This window comes from Prionailurus viverrinus, chromosome F1 (assembly GCF_022837055.1).
Source record: "Prionailurus viverrinus isolate Anna chromosome F1, UM_Priviv_1.0, whole genome shotgun sequence".
Taxonomy (NCBI): Eukaryota; Metazoa; Chordata; class Mammalia; order Carnivora; family Felidae; genus Prionailurus; species Prionailurus viverrinus.
In genome coordinates, this window is record NC_062577.1 from 41,788,909 (window position 1) to 41,810,353 (window position 21,445).

The window sequence follows — 21,445 nt, forward strand, 5'->3', positions numbered from 1 at the left end:
AGGCGTTAGACCCACATGTGCATTAGATTCGGTGCCACCACCAGCCTGGTGGGGAGACGGTCCTCATGCCTTGTTCCGACCCTAATACTGTACACACACCGCATCATAGCACACTGCCACCAACACACACACACACACACACACACACCCACACACCCAGTCTTGTGAGATGGGAGACAAGTCCTAGCATCTCCCCGTCCTCTCGGATGAAAACGTGTGGCTCGGCCTGAAGTTCTTAAGAGACTACAGTGATTTTCAGCAGCGTGAGCATAAGGCTGAGTTTCATATCCCTTTGAGGTGCCTGGAACCATGCCCCGAGTAACAATGGCTGGCAGATAAAAGGGGAATAAAGTGAGGGGTTTTTTTTTCTTTTTTGGAAATAAAGTGAGTGCAGATGAGCCCGAATGAAATGGGTTACCAGATCCCAAGGGCTCCCCTTAAGGCTTGTAATGCACTGGATTCAGCCCTCCATCCCCATGTTCCTTCTGAGAGGGGCCTTTCCCCCTCGGTGGTCCATTCCCTGAACCACCCTCACTGTCAGCAAGCATTTCCTCACGTTTGAGTCTCTGGTGCTGTCTCACGGCTATTGTCTACGTCTGTCTGGTCAGTGGGACCAGACATCCCTCAAGGGCAGAGCGAGTAACCTTGAACCCCACGCTCGGCCACACGCGGTGCCAGGGACAGACCTCGGTAAGGAGGTGCCAGTGAAACAAAAACTCCAGGTGACGCTCACTCCCCTGCTCCGATTCGCAGGTGCCCGGAGCGGGGCATGATGATGTCTGTGAGGCGCCCGCTGACCAGGCCGCGCCGAGCTGGAAGAACTCCAGGGCATGTTTTCCTAGAATGTTATTCTTTGCTTACTTGGGAGAGGGTGCACCAGCCCACCGTCAGATAACCACTGGTTTAGGACGGCTGATTTGTTTTTAAATTGTCGCCCTTAGAATCAGATCCCCTCCCATATTCTTCTACTTTTCTGAGACCAGGTTTTATTGTATTTATTTTTTTAATGTTTATTTATTCATTTTGAGAGAGAGAGACAGAGAGAGAGAGAGAGAGAGAGAGAGAGAGACAGACAGAGACAGGGAGAGAATCCCAAGCAAGCTCTGTGCTGTCAGTGAGATCATGAGATCGTGACCTGAGCCGAAATCAAGAGTTGGACGCTCAACTGGCTGAGTCACCCAGGCCCCCCGAGACCAGGTTTTAAATGAATGTGTGTGTGTGTGTGTGTGTGTGTGTGTGTGAGAGAGAGAAGGAGGGAATGAAGGAGAGGGAGGGAGAGGGAGAGAATGAATGGGGACAAACCCCTATAAAGCTGAAGAGGCTGACTTGAGCCCCTTGCAGAGAACAGGGAGAAGTCACCAGCCAGGGGTCTGGTGCTGTGGGCACTCTTGGGGAAGGGAAAGGAACTACCCTCCCCTAGTCCTTATAGCCTCTGAACATGGGCCTGAGACTTCTAGTTTTAAGGGATGTTTGCAGAAGTACCCTTAACACCTTTGAGAGCCCCCCACCCCCCGCCCCAGGCTTCAGTCCCCATCTCCTCTGTCTGAATGGGTCAAGAGTCAGCGACTTCCCTTCTCTTCCTCTGACACATGCTTTGTGGAAAACGGCAGCCAGCCTCTCCCTCGTGGGGGAGGCCCTGACGCGGCAGTCGCGGAACTTCCTTCCTTCTTCCCCTCTTGCACGCATTCATCCAATAATCTGAGTGTGTCCCATCCTTTGGGGGACACGAGGTGGACACTTGCATTAATCAGTGAAATAAGACGGTGCCAATAACGATGTGAGAAATGCAGCTACAGGGTTGTGAGGATTTAGAAGATTTGGAGGTGGCAAAGGAGGGATTGGAAAGAAGGGATTTGAACTGGAGCTTGAAGGATGCACAAGAGACAAACGTGCAGATTGTGATAAGCGGAGGAGCAGGAGCGGGTCAAGTTCCATATGAGAAGTGGCCCGAGGGCGGGGCTCACCCTAGATGGGGGAAGAGGTGCTGACGTGCACAAAAGAGGCTCCGAGCCAGACCTGACCACCCACAGGACTGAGATTTCAATCTGGTTTTTCATGGCACTGTGTCCACTATCTCTTCACTACAAACTCTACCTGTCATGTTCGTGCTTCTGTCCCAGACCACAGCTGTCGTGCCTGGCACATGCTCGGTGCTTGGCCCTGACCCCCATCACTCCACCCAGCCCCAGCCCCTCATCTTACTTCGGGCTTCAGCAATCCTGGCGAAGGCTCATGCTGTTTTCCTGGTCTCACATCCAAGAGCGCTACCACCAGGGGTCAGGGCACCCGCAAGCCGGGCACCAGCACAGAAGAAGCTGGCACCGGGGCTGGTGGATTCGCAGAGGTTCTGGCTCCCCAGCAGCCTCCTGGAGAGGCCAGGAACACACATGGGAAGTGCAGGGGCTCAGCGCCCACGGGCAAGACTCTGACCGACAGAGCAGGAGAAAGAAGAACTCGGCAGACATTTCACACTCACCTGCCGCCCACCACCTTGTCATGGGACCCTTCTGAGCTGTCCCCGGTGCACACGGCCTTGCTCAAGGAGGTGCCCTGGGGAGCCCAGCAACCGCTGCGCTGGCCGCAAATCTGTATCAATTTGGAAAGTCACCTCCTTGCATTTATTTCCCTTCTCTCTCTTCCTCACTTCCCTTTTCCCTCTCTTGCTTCCTTTGAACTGAACTTCCCAATAACATGTTAAAAACAAGCTTCAGACTCAGGAATTTTTAAAAAATTCCCCCTTAGGGAAGGGAACCTAGGCCAAGATAGGGCTCCAGAAATATTTGCCGGGTGCATGGATGCGTTGTAGGGCCACAGCTCTGGGTGGACAGGGCAGGATGAGAAACAAAGATAGAAAGAAGTGTTCATTGGAAGAGGTTGGAGATTTGCAAACTGTCTACCTGAAAAGGTCGACGTGGGGGTTGTCTCCATACCATGCAGATGCTCCTCACGTCCTAGGTGAAGGAGATAGAGGAGAGAGGAGAAGGCTGGAAACGGGCCCACATTTAAGACGCAGGAGGGAGAAGAAGATCCCAGGCGGAGGCCTGGCGAGGCAGAGATGACTTATGTTCACGGAAGCCCCCTAACACCTCCAGGCCACCGCTACAAGGCGCTTCCAGCCCCTGTAGATAGGTGTCGTCGTGGAGTATGGTTTAGCCAATGGATAGAACGGTGAACCAGAGTTCCCGCCCTCGTGGAACTCAAGTTAAACAGATGAAGAGGAAATGTCCTGCTGGTGCCTTAGCCGCTTTCAGATCCGGCGTGTTGAGCCGTCTCGCAGGATCTGCCTGTCTGGGGACAGAAAGAATGGCCCCGAGGTCCTATGGGCTGTGGCAACCCCGTGTTCTTGAATCGTGCTTCTCTTCCCCTGGGCTCTTCATGTGAGAATTAAACGTTGACGGAAGACACTGCGATTCAGGGGTTGATCTGTTACAGTGGGTGGTGTTACGTCATAAGCTGGCCAAGTGGTGAAAAAGCAAGAGGCGATGTTGAGGAGTGGAAGCGTGTTATGGTCCTGAGGCCTGGGCCTGTGTGTCTTTTACACACCCAAGGCTGGTGGTCCCGGAGTGAGCTCTCATGTGTCTCCTTACCCTTACTGTCCTCCTGAGCACACATTCTTCTGGATGAGCGCCCGGCCAAGGCTGCAGAGCCGCGCTCTTGAACTTCACTTAGAGAAGGGATCAGCCTTCCAGGCCCCCGAGACCTCTGACCCCCAGGGCAAGGAAGACGCTCATCTGGTCGCCCTCCTGCAGGGAGACGCCTGTGCCACATGCACGTGTCCTCAGTCGAGAAAACCGAAGCTGTTGGGAGAGATACACACACCTGGACATCAGGCAGCACAGAGGCAGTGTAGCCGTGGCGGTCTTGAGGACCGAGGACTTGGGGGCTAGCTCTCTGTGAGCCTGCCATGCTCCCAATGTCCATCTTCCCTGTGGGCCACTCCACACTCAGATCCCCATGGAAGACAGTCTGATGGCCTGTGTGCTCCCCTGGAATGTGGGTGGTGATGACAGGAACTCAGATATGCCAGCCTGCCAGGCTCCTGTAGAACAGGAGAGGGACGCTCCTCAGAGGAGGTGATGCCCAGTACAAAAATAGCAGGTTCTCTGGAATCCTCTTAGCAGGGCGTCATTTCCATAGAGGGGCAGACAGGAGGAAGCTGCAACCTTGGACTCGGCCACCACTCACTCTTAGGCAGCAAATGTGTTTCAATTAAAAAAAATTTTTTGTTTAACGTTTATTTATTTTGAGAGACAGATACAGAGTGTGTGAGAGGGAGTGGGGCGGAGAGAGAGGGAGACATCGAATCCGAAGCAGGATCCAGGCCTGCTGTCAGCACAGAGCCCGACGTGGGCTCGAACTCATGAACCACAAGATACGTGACCTGAGCTGAAGTTGGACGCTTAACCAACGGAGCCACCCAGGCTCTCCAATGTGTTCTAATTTTAAAAGGTAAATATTACCGGGGTGGAAGGGGGACTGAGTAGATTCTACCTTTTGTCCTCACCCTTGCAACATCCTAAACTGACCTAAACCTGGGCTTGGGGGAGGGGCATAATTTAGAAGCAGGGGATGAGAGGCAGGAGACATGGATCCCACTTTCACTACTACGTTTGGCAAACTGTTTCATTATTTTATACTCCAATTTCCCCATTTAGGAAACAGGGTAATAAAACCTTCTCTGTCTCATTTACAGATTTTTCGCAAGGGTGGAAAACAAAGAGAAGAAAGGGAAGAAAGACGAAATGCCAAAAGCTCCTGGAAGGACCTTAATAAGCCCCAAATCAGATAGGAAAACATGGGTTACAGGTTGAATTGTGTTCGCCCCAAATATATGTTGAAGTCTTAACCCCCGGTGCCTCGGAATGACCTTGTTTGGAAATGGGGTTGTGGAAAATGCAATCAGTTCAGTTGAGATGAGCTCACAGTGGAGTAGGTGGGCTCTTAGGCAATACATCTGGGGTCCTTAGAAGAGACGCAGAGACAGAAACACACAGGAAGAATGCGGGGGGGCAACGGGCAGAGACTGAAGTGTCACCGCTGTGAGACAAAGAACCCCGCGGATTGCCAGCCATCACTTGAAGCCAGGAAGAGATGAGGCAGATTCTCCCCTACAGACGTCAGAGGGAGACTGGCTTTGCTGACGCCTCAATTTTGGATTTCTAGCTTCCAGAACCGTGAGACAATAAATGTCTGTTTTTTAAGCCTCCCAGTTTGTGGTGCTTGCTTATGGCAGCCCCAGTGACCCTTTAACAATTCCCAGGGCACGGTGAAGCTTGGCCAGAGCCCTTGGCCCATCGCTGAGAGGTTTGTGACCTAGTATCGGATATGGGGCATGAGATGAGGACCTGAGTTTCAGGGGATAACACTGCTGATGTGACGATCACAAGGAGCAGAGGTCCGTTTTGGAAAATCCTCTGCAGCTGACAGGGCAAGTAGGTGCATGGCCAGCAGAGTTCAGTCCACACAGACTGAAAGTGTCACTTCTGTCTTGAGAGACAGAACTGTCCCTCTGAGACAGCTCTGCGTGCTCAGAGCAGAACTAGCTTGGGCAGTCTCCGGACTGCTCTCCCTTCCTGCAGGCACAGATTATGCACCACACTCATACTTCAGGCCTCCGGCACGCAGGCTCCTGGACCCACAGGTACCCGGCTGGCACAGGCACGTGCAATACTTTGGGGTAGCCCGCTGCACAGACATCACCCTTAAGGAGACAGCCTGCAGGAATGCTGCCTGCCAGTTGGTCTTTACACGGCCCTTGGGTGCTTTGTTTTAAGAGGAGAAGTCATAAAACCTTTTTACTCTAGGCCCTTCTGCCCTGCCTGAGATTTGCCTCTGTCGAGTGTGGGCCTGGTCCCTGTGTGACGAGCACAGGCGCACAAGCTAGTTAAGTGTTTCTGCATAAGCATTATGCCATTGGAGCCTCACAACGAACCCATGAGATAGTTACTGTCACCATGTCCGTTTTACAGATGAAGAAACTAAGGTGCAGAGGTCCCACAACTGGAGTCAAGAATCAAGTCCAGGCCTGTGTGACTCCGAGCCTGTGATGTTCACTGCTCTTTTATCCTGCTTTGATAGTTTATTTGGATCAGGCTGTTCTGAATTAATTCTGAAAGCAATAATTTAGGAAAGAAAGAAAGAAAGAAAGAGATAAAAGAAAAACAAAACCAAAAAAGTGTGTGTGTGTGTGTGTGTATGTGTGTGTCTAGCTGTGATCTACTTTGACCTCATGCTCACAGGGGAAGGAGAACTAACATTATGAGCTAAGTGCTTCCATCCAGGTAAACTCATTGACTCTTCCCCATAGCACTATGAGGTGGGCATCTCAGAGATACAAAGTGACCAGCCAAGGTCACCAAATTGATCCAGGGCAGGGCACAAATGTGAATCCGGAGTATCTGACTGTAGGCCTGGTGTGTTTTCCATGACCTCTGTGCCAAAAGCGACAGCCGGGATCTGTCCCACTTATCTTGAGGATCTTCGAGTGTCTCACTTAGCACCTGGCACAAAATAAATATTTATGGGATTGGATTGAATTAAACCCAGATGAACCCAATGTTCATTAAGGGAGGATTTGATCATTAAGTGGACACTATGCAGATGTTACAAGGGAAGAGCTGACTACGTAGAATCTGTTAAAGGAGCAGTTTAGGCACAAGTGTATTCAGAGTGATTCCTTTTTTTGTAGGAAAAAAAAATTCCTTCCCTATGGCTATCTCTGTTGTAAATACAAAGGAAAAGTCTGCATCAGACAGCTTCAGATAAAAAATATTACTTATCTTTGAGGGGAAGGGTCACGGAGGACTTTCACATCATTTACAATAAAGGAAACCCTGAAGATACTTGCATTTTGAAAAAAAAAAAAAGAACAAAAGGAAGGAAAAGAAAGACATGTTGTTTTTGGTGACAATAGATCCCACTGGAGTGGGGATGCAGCCAGGATTCACCCTGTCAGCTCCCTCAGCATGGGCCCTGGGGGGAGATGAAAAGGGTTCATTCAGAGCCCACCCCCCGCCCCCCATATCCTCTCCTTGTGCTCTGAAATATTTTCTTTTGCAACAAACGTATGAGCACATGACCAGGAACGAGGAATCCTTGGGAAAATAGGCCCGGAACATCGCTTTGTGCTGGGGTCAAGTGAAAATTCACAGAAACTAATTTGAAGGGGTACCTGCTGGCCAAGGGTAACATGCTTGGAATATATAAAAAAAAATGCAGTAAGTTGAAACACATTCACTATTCTGAAAGCCAGTAAACAAGGGGGAAAATCCAAGTCAGCTTGCCTTTCCTATAGGAGCTGTACCTGATGGTAAGCAAATGGTTTTGTTTGTTTGTTTTAAATTTTCTTTTTTTGAACGTTTATTTATTTTTGGGACAGAGAGAGACAGAGCATGAACGGGGGAGGGGCAGAGAGAGAGGGAGACACAGAATCGGAAACAGGCTCCAGGCTCCGAGCCATCAGCCCAGAGCCTGACGCGGGGCTCGAACTCACGAACTGCGAGATCGTGACCTGGCTGAGGTCGGATGCTTAACCGACTGCGCCACCCAGGCGCCCCGTTTTTTTTTTTTTTTTTTTTTTTTAAGTGTGGTTTGTTTTGTGTTTTAAATAGAAGAATGCTAGCTAACAAATACAGGAGGAAAAATAGAATTAGAAAAAAAAATCTGGGGGCGCCTGGGTGGCTCAGTCGGTTAAGCGTCCGACTTCAGCTCAGGTCACGATCTCACGGTCTGTGAGTTCGAGCCCCGCGTCGGGCTCTGGGCTGATGGCTCAGAGCCTGGAGCCTGCTTCCGATTCTGTGTCTCCCTCTCTCTCTGCTCCTCCCCCGTTCATGCTCTGTCTCTCTCTGTCTCAAAAATAAATAAACGTTAAAAAAAAAAAATTAAAAAAAAAAAAAGAAAAAAAAATCTGTTTTGCAGCCCTGATGATAGATAGTGTGGATCTAAGCAATGATCGTCAGTGGTTGCCGAAGCCTTTAAGTAAAATGCTGAAGGAAATCAGTGGTGGGTAGATGAGGCTAACAGCCCCAGAGCCAACTCGTCCGTCCAAACGTGGTGAGCACAGAGGCACCGGGCATTATCTGCCTCCTGCTGGGCGACAACGGGATGTACCCAGCACTACCCATGAAACACTCTCGCCACAAAACCAGGCCTCTAGAGCGAACTGCCATTTTACAGGAAACGTGGGCTCAGAGAACCACGTTGGGCGACACTTTCCGATTTCACCCCGCACAGTTCAGAGTGTGGTCAACCCTGCACATGAAAAGAGACATAGAGTTCAAATAAATGCCATTTGTGAACTTTATTTGCATCCTGATACAGACAAGTCGGCCATGAAAATGACCCAACATTTCCTAGACAACAGACAACATTTGAACGCTGATTGCGTATTTAAGAATCGTAGAGGGATATATGGGTGAATCGTTGCAGTGATGATTTAAGATATGATACCAAGAATTTGCCTCAGAATAATGCAGGTGTGTGGGCTGGAGAGAGGAGGAGAGGCGCTCCAGATAAAACAGGCCTGGCTACATGCTGGTGGGTTATGAAATGCGGCTGGGGTCCACAGGGATTTATTGTGCTATCATCTCTGTTTGGGTACATGTTTGGAGATTTCCAAAAGAAAATGCTAGCAAAAAGCAATACAAAGTATGGGCATGCCACTTAATTCTTCCATCATGATGGTGGTGGAGGAGGTGTGGACGTGGGTGTGTGTGAAATGTGTGAAGCGTGCGAGTGGGTGTGTATGTTCTCATGCTCTATTTGGTCCCAATTCAAATTGCGGCTTTGGAACAATTGCAGTGACTTTCTGACAGCTGTGAAGAATGCCCCAACCTCCCAGGCACAGCTGAATTTCTAAAGGGCTTCAGGCAAGCAGGCAGGCAGACGCATGGGCAAGGCCACGCCTTAGGGGACTGCCGGGGCCAGCCCAACACGGTTATTCCCACGATCAAAGACTGAATAAAACTGTCTAATGAAGACATCACCCAGGATCCAGAGGGGCCCAGCTGGGGGCTGGATGTCAAGACCTTGAAAGCCACTGCTGCAAAACTCCATTCCATCCACAAAGTCCTGGGGTTGGAAAAAAGATGTAAGTGACATGTAGGGAGAAAGGGAAGCAGTGCTGCCTGGAGGCTGTACTGTGTGGTAGTGGGGGCGACTGGCCCTGGACCGTTCCATACGGTCACCACTTTGGCTGGTTGGTTCTTCCTCCTGCTTCCTGCACCTCTACTTGTTTACTCCGCAAAGTGCCTGCATGGTTTCATACATGTGGGCCTGGGCTTCTAAGGTCTACAATTTTGCCAACTGTTCATCTGTTATACACGTTTCCCCGCTCCCCCCCCCCCCCGACCCCCCACCCCCGTTTGATAATCAGAAAAAGTGAAACTTTGTTGCCTGACGGGAAGAGCAAAAGGTTTGGCTTTAGAAGATGTTGGCTGGAGTTCTGCTTTCTTTGTGAACCTCAACTCAATTTTTTAAGGGAGAGATGCTACACTGCTATTTTGTGTTCTGGGAAGAATCCTTTTTTAGATATAAAGCAAGTAGGCATTCATTTTTCCACGAGAAGGGTATAACTTTCTCCAGTCTTATTTTTTTAGTTTGGCAAAGACTTGGGGTCTACCGAGCAGGTGTGGTCTTTCCAACAACCATTTGAGATTTGAGGTTGCTGATGAGGGTAGAGGAAATTCACAGAGGCCTTAAAGCACCTTCTTGAGAAGGTGGGGTGCCGGAGTCCTGAAGGGTGTATAGGCTGATGAATTTGGCACGGTTCAAATGTCTAGCTTATCCTCAGTTTGGGGTTCACAGTGACAGCTCCAGAATCCCTTTGTTGGAGATGCTTAGGGACTTGACATGAAGCTGTTTTCTAAAGCAAAACGTTTGCTTTTTTTAGTAGTGCAATTGCTGGATTGTAAGGTAGTTCTATTTTTAACTTTTTGAGGAAGCTCCATACAATTTTCCAGAGTGGCTGTACCAGTTTGCATTCTTACCACCAATGCAGAAGGGCTCCCTTTTCTCCACATCCTCGCCAACACCGTTGTTTCTGGTGTTGTTGATGTTAGCCATTCTGACAGGTGGGAGGTGCTATCTCATTGTGGTTTTGATTTGTATTTCCCTGTTGATCAGTGATGTTGAGCATCTTTTCATGTGTCAGTTGGCTATCTGGATGTCTTTGGAGAGATGTCTATTCATGTCTTCTGCCCATTTTTTAATTGGGTTATTTGTTTCCTGGGTGTGGAGTTTTAGAAGTTCTTTATGTGTTTTGGATACTAATCCTTTATCAGATAGATCATTTGCAAATATCTTCCCCCTTTCTGTAGGTTGCCTTTTAGTTTTCTCGATTGTTTCCTTCACTGCAGAAGCTTTTTTATTTTGACGAGTTCCCAATAGTTTATTTTTGTTTTTCTTTCCCTGACCTTAGGAAACACATCTAGAAATAAGTTGCTAAGGCTGATGTCAAAGAGGTTACTGCCTGTGTTCTCCTCTAGGATTTTTATGCAATTATACTGCTAAGTATTTATCCAAAGAATACAAAAATACTAATTTAAAGGGATGTATGCACCCCAATGTTTATAGCAGCATTATCTACAATAGCCAAATTATGAAAACAGCCCGAGTGTCTGATGAATGGATAAAGAAAATGTGGAAAATGTGGTGTGTGTATATACATATACATATATGTATGTATATATATATGCATGTATATATATGTGTATATATATATATATTTATAATGGAATATTACTCAGCCATAAAAAGAATGAAATCTTACCATTTGCAATGACATGGATGGAGCTAGAGAGTTTTATGCTAAGTGAAATAAGTCAGTCAGAGAAAGACAAATACCATATGATTTCATTCATATGTGGGATTTAAGAAACAAAACAAACGAGCAAAGGGGGAAAAAAAGAGAGAGAGGCAAACCAAGAAACTATAGAAAACCAACTGATGGTTACCAGAAAGAGGGGAGGTGGTGGGGAGATGAGAGAATTAGGTGATGGGGATTAAGGAGAGCACAGGGTATTGTATGGAAGTGTTGAATCATCGTACTCCATAGCTGAAACTAATATTGCCCTGTACGTTAACTAACTGGAATTTATTTTTTTTTAAGTTTTTAAAAAATTTATTTTGAGAGAGAGAAGGGGGTGGGGAGAGGCACAGAGAGGGAGAGAAAGCATCCCAAGGAGGCTCCGTGCTGTCAGTGCAGAGCCCGATGCAGGGCTCGAACTCACAAACTGTGAGATCATGACCTGAGCTGAAATCAAGGCTTGGATGCTTAACCACCCAGGTGCCCCACGAACTGGAATTTAAATAAAAGCCAAAAAAAAAAAAAAAAAACCCACCACCCCACATTTGTTTTCACTTGCATTGTCTGTTTATATTTGGTGGCTTGGGGAAGCAGTTAATGGAGAACAAGATGTGGGGGTAGGTAAGTCCCCAAAGTCCTCTACACCTTAGCACCTCCATTCTGGTGCAATCACCCAGGTGCTGTGGGTGGCTCTTGGGTAAAGTTAGCGTGTTGAGTGTCACCAAAGAACTCCATGTGATGTTGGAAATCTGGGCCAACGGTGGTGTGAAGCGATCACAGATTTCCCCAGGAATTCCCTTTTTCTACCTCACTCTACCGACTTGGGAATCCACTGCGCAAAAGACACTTTCTTGTTTGAGAAGAATGTTAATCTGAATGTTAGAAGCTATAGCCTGATTCTGTACTCCCTCTCCACGCAGCTCAAATCTCGAGCCACGTAACCTTCCGGTCTCAGTATCCTCATCTATAGAATGGGATAATACTATCCAGTCTGGCTGGATGTTTGAGGGGATTAAACGTGGTCGGTTGAAAAGCCCTACGTGACAACGCCCGGAAACTTCACTACGTGGCTTGTACGAGGCTTGTTTCTGCTTCTCTGCAGGACAGGAAATGAGAGAGAACCAGCCGGTGGCCTTTCCACCACAGGCAGCTTTGTCCTTTCTAGAGGGGGCACTGCTGCTTCGGCACAGGGTAAGATGGGAGGGGGGCTCAGGGTAAGTGCAGGCTACCGAAAAGAGGAAGTAGCAGGCTCCTCGTGGGGAAGGGACGGCCCTGTGACTTGCAGAATAAGGAAACAGTTCTTACCAGCTGGGTGTAGGCAGTCGGTTGGAGGGTGTAGGAGACTCCGTTGATGATGAAGGTGACATCCGGCATGACGTTGAGGTTGGCACACTCCACAGCATACTAAAACACAGCACAGAGGATCCATTTAGAGGCCTCCCACCTCCCAAGAGAGGGCCTAGTTCCCCTGCTCCCGCCTCCCCCCAACCCCGGCAGGCACTGACTTCTCCATCCATGGGCTCTGCCCCAATGGCCTTCTGCAGCTGCTTGATCTTGTCGGAGGGGCCCGTGATGAGGGAAGTCCCTGTGTCCACAATGGCCTGGCAGCCCTCAGAGCAGAACATCACTGTGCCTCCCACCTGGATTCTGAGGGCAAGGAAAATGTCGTGAGCCGCCCCCCCCACTCCCCCACCCCAGATTCCTCCTCCCCAGCCCTGAAGTCTCCCCAGCTGCTCTCATCCTCTACAGGCTCTCAAATATACACTCGTGATTTCCATTTTGACTGTCTTACACATGAGTGTTTCTCAATTTTTCTGTGGCTGATGCCCATAGCAGAAATACATGTACTCTCGGACCCAGTACACGCACCCCCCCCACACACAAGAAATAAAAACAAAAAATGAAACAGTGCTCAACCTTAACATGCGAACTGCACTCTGATATTTTCTATTTTAGTCCAGTTCATGAAAAATGTACGTCATGATCCCCTAAAATGAGGTCATGACTCATAAATGGGTAAGTCCTTACGGTTTGAAAAACCCTCAGTAGACAGTGAACACCGAAGCTTTTTGCTGTTTATCCCTTGTGCCAAGCACATGGCCTCACCTCCCCTTGCAGGAGCTTATTCTTGGCTGAATTGAGACTTGCGTTTCTTTGAACTCCTGCACGGTCTAGTCCAGTGCTAGGTGTGTGACCGGCCACTGGTCCCACTTCCTTGGTTGCTCCATGCCCAGACACACACACACACACACACACACACACACACACACACGTACGTATGCATGTATGTATGTCAAGACCCTGTCAATGTTACCTCCTTCATGAAACCCTTGCTTGAGGAGTTCTCAGGTAGGAGCTATCTTGCCCTGTCTGCCAAGGCCACTTTGGTGGCACATCTCATGGACCACGGTCCACCCTCCACTTCACCTGGTGGGGGTTTGTGTGTGTGTCTCATCTTCTGTACACACTCCATGGAGGCAAAATCTGAGTCCAGTTCACACCTGCACCCCCGTGTCACTCGCCCTTTGACCTATGTATTAATTAGTGTTAAATGAGCCCCGAGTAGTTGGCTGAGTGTTCGTATTGACTTGAGGGAGCACCACGCGTGCAAGGAGGGAAGCTGAAACTTGGTACCATGTGCCTGCCGCCCTGGAGACCGAGGCCCCTCTTGCACCCCCGCTCAGCCCCTCCATGCTTCTAGCCCTGCACAACGAGCCCCCAGCATCCTCTCCCAGGGACCAGCACTTTGATTCAGGTCAATTCAATTAACCCAATTTGAGTGGTGCCCATCCTGAGTTCTTCTGTCATACCATAACGAGAATACTCACACATCCAGTGCAATCTGCCAGTAGCCTTGCTTGGTGACCGGGACCCAGTTCAGATTCCCAGAGAAATGGGAATGGTCATAGCCTCCGAAAATCAGCTCACTCCCCACACCACTTTCTGGGTCACTACATGGAAAGAAAGGCAGGCTGTCAGGGAAGGGCCACTGGAAAACCCCAGGAAAAAGCCTCAGCCAGTGCCCTATTTCTTGGTCTGATCACTCACACCAAGTACCTATAGAGGGGAAATATCAGCCTAGGCTTTGAGCCCAGAGTTCCCCACTACTGCAAGGTGATTAGTCTGGATCTTTTCTGGCAAAAGGATAGAAACAGGTCTGCGTAATGATTTGTGAATGTTTTCTTCTTGGGTAAAAGGGCTAGGAAGGTGGGAAAGGGTGATGACAGCTCTGGTCATGCAACACTCACGCGGAACCAAGGCCAAGGCCATCTGAGGGGTGCACACACCATGTGACTTGAGGCACCCCCCAAAGCCTTTCCCCCCAAGTATCTTTCCCACTATTGTTCTTGGTGGTGCCTGGTGCCTGGAGCTTCTGGGTTATTCTCTCCATCGTGTTAAGGTGAAGAAGCTAATGTGAAGGCAACGTGACTTACTAGAGCTTGAAAACTTATTAATCTTCACCGATGTTGATTTTTCAGATTATGTTCTGGCACCTAACAGGATTCTGGGGAAATAGGACATGAAACTGATTCATTTTCAAGAGGAAAATGATCAGAAAAATACAAAACTCTGGGTGCTACAAGTCAGGGTGGTAAAGGGGAAGGGAACTGGGAATCCGTGAGCATCATAGAAAAGTGGTTTTAGTGGGGGTTGGGGGAAGAACTGTTTGTTGATGGCCTTTGTGCAGGGCACTGGGCAAAGAATGTTATCTGCTTAATCCTATTTATCTCTTACATCATCCTTGTGGCCATTTGAGGAAACTGAGGCTCAGGGCTTAAATCCAGATCAGTCAGACTGCAAAGCCTCTGCTACTTCCCATCCTAACCTTTGTCTCTCCCGGCTGGAAGGGAGCTGCTCAGGAACCTGTAAGGGAGCAGCAGAGATGTCTGGGCCACCTGCCATCCCGCTCCCAGCTCTGCCCGGGCTGGTCCCAACTGCAGCCATGCAGTATAATAGAGGAAATTCAAGTCTCTCCACGTAGGAGTGGAGAAAAAGGGAAATGGGCTTACGCTAAAGCTGGGTCAGCTCAGACCAGATCTCACTGGGAGGGAGTCAGAAAGGTAAGACATCTCCTTCCTATGTAGGGATGAAGGTTAGGTGAGCCTTTCCGGATCCCAGGCATGCGAGCCTTATGACGTTTTCCGACTACAGCAAGCAATTTAAAACAATTGTATAAATTGACCATTTAAAACTGTACAGTTCACTGGTGTTCTAGATATTCATATTGTGGCGAGCCGGTCTTCAGAAGCTTTTCATCCTGTGCATGGAAACTCCATACTCCTTGAACAATAACTTTCTATTCCCCACCCCCCTCCGTCCCTCGCACCTGGCAGCCTCCATCTTGGTTTCTGTCTCTCTGAATCTGACCCTGTAGGGAGCTTCATGCAAGTGGGATCACACAGTGCTTGTTTTCTGGCTTATTTCACTTAGCATAATGTCCTCAAGGTTCATCCATTTGTAGCTTGCGTTAGAATTTCCTTCCTTTTTCAGGCTGAGTGATATTCTATTGTATTTTATTAGTCCCTTAACATTTCATCATTTTATTGTCAGCTTACTTTCGAATTTTTTCCTGCATCTTACCACTGGAATCACGCTTCCTGAGGGCAGGGGCTGTCTTCCTTGTTTTATTGTGCTCCTGGTGCCCAGTATCACAGTCAGCACAGAATAGGAGCTTGATAAATATTTATTCATTGCATAAATGAGTACTCAATCCCAGAGATTCCTCATGTTAGTTCAGTGTGGTACAATTTACAAGGTGAGGCAAACCCCATTTCCTCAACATCCAGAGAGGGTAAACCCAAGGTCACACAGCTGGTAATAGGTCAAGAAAGAGATCCAAGCCGGGTACTTGACTACTAAGTCTGGTGCTCTTTTGACTGGACTGTGTTGTCTCCCTGTAGTCATAACTGACCTTAACCTTGGTGGGCTTGACGGGCCTACCTGCTCATGTACACAGAAAACATGGGTATGTCCACCAGGTTCTGTGCCATCATGTTGTCGAACACCGGGGTCACCCCTCCCACAGCCAAGGAGGGGTATCCCAGGCCCAGAATTCCATCAAACTCTGCGTTCACAAAGGTCTGGCCAGGCTCCGTGACACTCTCTCCAAATTGCTGGCCGACCACAAGCAGTCCTTCCACCTAATGGGAGAAAGCCCGAGAGAAAACTGCATGGGAGATCTTTGGCAAACAATCTCAGATTCCCGAATTCTCCCTCTGGCCTGAACAGAATTTTTCCCCCACCCAACTTTTCTTGATTCAATGGGCACAGTGATTTCACCACATTCTCACAACCTTATTTTTTTTATGTAAACTTTTAAAAGTTGCAGTGTAATACAGAAATCGTAAGTGGACAGTGCAGAGAATTTTCACAAGCTGTACTCGCCCTTGTCAGCAAGCTCCCGAACGGGAAGCCCCTTCATGCACCCTGCAAATCACACACCCTGCAAATCATGGCGACTTTCCTCAAGAGTAACCCATCTCCTGGTTTCCCCACCTCTACTGCCTTTGCCTCTTCTTGAGTTTTTATATCAATGGAATCTTATAGGATGAATTCTTGTTTATATGGCTCCTGTCACTCAACATACTAGTGCAGTCTGTTGTAACTTTGCTCATTGCCACTAGTATTCCATGGTATGACTACATCATCATCATCCATTCTACCATGGATGGATATTTGGGTTGTTTTCGGTATTGACTATTGCTAACAGTAATGCTCGCACATGTCTTCTAGTGGACATGTTGGGTTTATGCTTAGGAGAAAACTGCTAGATAACAGGATATCTAAGTGTTTTGCCTGAGTAAATACTGACAATGAGTTTTCCAAAGTGATTGTACCAATTGACATTTCCCATACCAACGTTTGAGAGTCCCAGTTGCTTCAGATTCTCAATGACACTGGATATTACCTATCTTTTCCATTTTAGTCTTGTCGTGGATATGCAGTGGGTTATGTTGGGGTTTTAATTTGTATTTCCTAATACTAATGAAACTGAATATTTGGATAACCTCTTGTGTGAAGCGGGTTATCTGCATTTTTCTTATTGATTGGTAGGAGTTTTTTATTCTGGAATCAAGTCCTTTTTTGGATAGATGTATTACAAATATCTTCTTCCAGACTTGGCTGGTGTTTTTCGGTGAGCAGAAGATATGAATTACGGTGTAGTCAAATTTATCATTTTTTCCCCTCTTTAATTAGTGGGTTTTGTAACATGTTGCAGAAACTTTTGCCTACCCTAAGGTCCTGAAGACATTTTCCTATGTTTTCTTCTAAAAGCTTTCTTATTTCACTTTTCATATTAACACCTACAATGTATCAGAAGGTTTGATGATGTGTGAGATAGGAGCCAAGATTCTTTTGTTTGTTGGTTGGTTATATGGAAATCCAAATGAGCTAGAACCATTTAATAAATACACTGTCATTTCCTCCACTGCACTGCAGTTTCATGTTCAACATAATTCAGAGTAGTTTCTTAATTTTGTCTTTTGTCCCGTTTGTCTATATGCTTATCTTGTGCCAATACCACATTATCTCAATTACTAGAACTTCATAATAGGTCTTAATATTTATAGTGTGTTTTCTCGTCTAGATGGTCTGAGTGTATTACATATCCATATAAATTTTAGAATTAGCTCATCAATTTCTAATAAAAATTGCCATTTTTTTTGATTAACAGATCTATTGATCAATTTGAAAAAACTTTGACTTATCTATAATACTGAGTCATGAAATACTGAGTCATTTCAATTTATGTAGATCTTCCTTAGTCTCACTCAATAATGTTTTGTAGTGTATTTAGAATAGAGATCTTGAGGGGCGCCTGGGTGGCTCAGTCGGTTAAGCCTCCGACTTCAGCTCAGGTCATGATCTCACAGTCCGTGAGTTCGAGCCCCCGCGTCGGGCTCTGGGCTGATGGCTCAGAGCCTGGAGCCTGCTTCCGATTCTGTGTCTCCCTCTCTCTCTGACCCTCCCCCGTTCATGCTGTGTCTCTTTCTGTCTCAAAAATAAACGTTAAAAAAAAAAATTTAGAATAGAGATCTTGAAACATTTAACATTTTTGTTAAATTTATGTCTAGGTATTTGATGTTTCTGATGGTGTTATAAATAATGTCATTAAAGATCTATTTTCCAGGGGCAGCCGGGTGGCTTAGTCGGTTAAGAGTCCGACTTTGGCTCAGGTCATGACCTCGCGATTTGTGAGTTTGAGCCCCGCGTCCGGCTCTGTGCTGAGAGCTCAGAGCCTAGAGACTGCTTGGGATTCTGTGTCTCCCTGTCTTTTTGCCCCTTTCCCACTCACTTTCTGTCTATATCTCTCAAAAATAAATAGGTTTTAAAAAATCTATTTTCCATGTTTTCCTGATATATAGAAATTCAAATCATTTTGTTCATTAATCTAGTATTCAGCAACTTTGTTAATTAATTATTAACCCCAATTGTCTGTAGATATTTTTGGATTTTTTACATGTAGAATTTTGTCACATGTGAATAATGACAGTGTAATTTCTTCCTTTATAATCCTAATACCCTTAGTTTCTTTTTTCTTGCCTTACTGCACTGAGAGTAAGCATCTTGGACTCATTCTTTTTTTTTTTTTTCTTTGCCTTAACTCATTTTTGAAAGCCTGTCACCAGGCTTTCTGCCCTATGCACTGTTTCTCTGTGGATTCCTCTTTGCTGCCTCTCTAGAACTCAGCACACTGAGCAGACTGGCCCACTGCCGTTATCTCAAACAGGAAGTGCTACTCCCTCCTGGCCAGGCTTCCCCCTTTCCCTGGAAGCCAACTCCCTGTTTCCACCTCTTCCAGAGGCAGATCTGAAACTGTTCCCCTAACAGCTCTGCAAAATATTCTGTCCCCCAAGTTTCTGGCCAAAAGACAAAAGAGGAAGGAATTGTACTCACATAGACTTGGTCGGTTCCAATGATTCCAGACAAGCTCCCAGTCCCGTATTGAATGGAGAAATGATTCCCCAGTGCGCTGTATGTGTTGGACTGGGAAGGGTAGAACCTGGCGTGTGTCTCTGGAAAAGCAAGGATGCTGCTCTTGCCTGGGACATCAGCTCACTGCCTCAGTCCCTGCCCTGATGCCACAGAGATGCAGGGTCTATTCCCTCAACTCCCGGATTGAGTGGGGGCCTCTAGAAAGGTTGGCCATGACCCTCCTTAGTTAGTTACTACATTCTCCTCTAGCCACATGTGGTGGCCTAAATGGAGAACAAATAATGGTCCCTGGGAAACGTGATTGCTCACAGTGACCTCATGAGGCACACCAAGATAAGCGTCATGTATCAGGCGCCAGCAGAAGTCTCCACCAACTAGTATGGGTCAGAGCCTGGTATTCAAAAGAAACTCAGAGATAAATAAATACCATGCCAGGCAACTACTCTCAATTCCTTGCCTGACCTGTAGACACCCAATTTTGGGGTTTTCTGAGACATTGTGCCTCTAGAATTTATCCAGCACAGACTAAGACATCTTTCCTTAGCTCTTCCCTTTCCGACGCTAACAAAGACGTCTGAGTTACCTCCGGCCAAATAAACCCACCCCTACATTGTGCCCCGTCAGCCCCACCTCTGATATCCTGGGAGGTAGGCCACCAAGCCCTCTTGAAGCAGGTGAATAGTCAGCACTAGAACCCAACCCATCGACCTGCCCAGAAACAGCCATTTGAATGGAACTTTCTCCCACATTCTTTCAGGTGTTCCAAAGGGAGCGAGTCATCACGTGTTCAAAGATTTGTATCGACTTTGTATTTTCAGTGGCTGAGTTTTCCCCTATTAATTCGGGTCAGTATGAAAGTTGCTGGCCTGGATAGCAGTCAGATTTTAGCTCTGTCCCTGGCTCAGCCTTGTTTTCACCATAAGTGAAGGTCCCAGGGCAGACTCAGAGGTGGAGAGGGGAAGCTGGTGCAGCCTGGATGGCCACTTTCTGGAAATCAAGCTCCCTTCCCCCAGAGGGCCAGGCCCTGGTTGCCATTGACCCTGGCCCTACTTACTGCAGGCTGGGCTCATGCAGTACACGGAAGGGACCCAGAGGTTGGAGGAGCCAGTGTCAAAGATGACGGTGAAGTTCTGCGGTGGAGAGCCAATGGAGATGGAGCCAAAGTATTCTGTCTACAGGGGAGGGAGGGAAGGGAGGAGAGTGTAGGTGGTGGGAAAGGGGAAGGTGCTCACCAGGGGGCCTAGGGAGAGCTCTCCGGGGCCAGAGCCTGGGCTAGCACAGACTGGAGCTTACAGAGCCTTGGGAGTGGCAACAAAAGGGAGAAGGAGCAGAGAAAGGGCTATAAGGGAGACGATCAAATCAGCCTCTCAGCCCCTGCTTATCTTTAGCTTTTGTTCGCATTATTCTTCATAATCACTCTACGAGCAAGACAGAAGAGATGGTGATGCCTGTGTTCTGCAATCAGGGAAGGGAAGCCGGTGAAGGTTAAGTCATGTGTCCCAGGACATGCAGCAGGGCCCTTCTGACTGGCATGCTTGCCCTGCTCATCCCTTTTCTTTTGCAGAGAGCTCTACACGGTTGGGCGCACTGGGACTTGCTTGGTCAAATCCACAGGGACCCAGGGGATCAGTCCCTATGGGTTATCCTAGAGGAGAAATCCACACTGACCTTCGGTGTTGCTGGCCGACACTGGTCATTCCCAAAGGCCAAGCCATCCTCCCACCTCCCCCATCCCCAGCCCCTGCCCCGGGACTCCTCACATCCATGTAGTTGATGAGGGGCTCGTTGGCACCCTGGCTCATCGTGCAGGCCTCGGTGTACTGGATCATGTCCAAATTCTGGGATTTCCAGAACTCAGAGAGCTGGCCCCGTGCCCGCAGCTTCTTCCGGAGGGACGGATGCCTCCTGAGGGGCACCCTGAGGACAAAGTCCCGTGTGAGGAGGAGATGCCTTTCTGCCTCTCTCGGACCCTGCCCTCTCCCCACCCCATTTTTCCAGAGGCAAACTGGGAAATGACACAGGAGAAGTTCTGCAAGGCATCATGCCAGAGTTTGGCCAGAATTGGTGCCCTCTCGGCCCCCAGCCTGTCAGTCTGATCTCTGCCTTCTGAAGATTCTTAGAATCTTAGACTTGAATTGGCCCTCCCTCTCACAGACAAGCTCTTTGAGATTTTCTAAGAACATGTTCTGCAATTTTACATGAACCTTGTCAGGGGATGATATAAAAGGGCAGAAAAACTATTGGGGGGCAGCCATGGTCAGTCTTTCAAGCAAGTACTCGGTCTCGTGAGCGCCACACCAAGCTGCAGGTTCCTGCTCTTTACTAACAAGAGAGGCTCCCTGGGCCTTGGGCAGCAGTTTCTGTCAGAGATGGAGGCAGAGGGCTGGCTTGTCGTGGGCTGGGGGTCAAGGCCAACACAAGATGGCCCTTAGTTTCTTCTCCTCTTCAATTCCCCGTCATCTTTCCTCTCCCAGGGCAGCCCTAGGCTTGAGGGCAGGGAGCTGCCCCAGCTGGACACAGTGCTGGGGACGTGGCCTCACCTGTGGAGTGTTTTTTGAGTCAGTCCCAAGTCCAGGAGCACCAGCAGCAAAAGAACGACTCTTTTCATCGTGGGCCCAACCAGCAGCTTCTGCCTTGCTCTGTCGTGGCCTTCCTTGCCCCTTCTCTTTTCTTCTCTCCCACAGGCCGGGGGGGACCGAATCT

At 48.1% G+C, this 21,445-nt stretch overlaps 1 protein-coding gene across 2 annotated transcripts; it reads right to left on the reverse strand.

Annotated features, from left to right (window-relative positions):
• Positions 1–8,290: 8,290 nt before the first annotated feature.
• On the reverse strand, positions 8,291–21,408 carry CTSE (cathepsin E). Of its 2 annotated transcripts, XM_047841209.1 has the most exons (9): positions 21,283–21,408; positions 20,503–20,659; positions 19,797–19,914; positions 18,704–18,822; positions 15,746–15,945; positions 13,633–13,755; positions 12,310–12,451; positions 12,110–12,208; positions 8,291–9,069 (listed from the first exon to the last, which is right to left on the reverse strand). In XM_047841209.1, exons 1-9 carry the CDS (start codon positions 21,348–21,350, stop codon positions 8,905–8,907), a joined length of 1,191 nt encoding a protein of 396 aa, XP_047697165.1. In that variant the 5' UTR covers positions 21,351–21,408; the 3' UTR covers positions 8,291–8,904. The 2 variants fall into 2 exon arrangements, with proteins under 2 accessions (XP_047697165.1, XP_047697166.1); XM_047841210.1 differs by lacking the exon at positions 12,310–12,451.
• Positions 21,409–21,445: the final 37 nt, after the last annotated feature.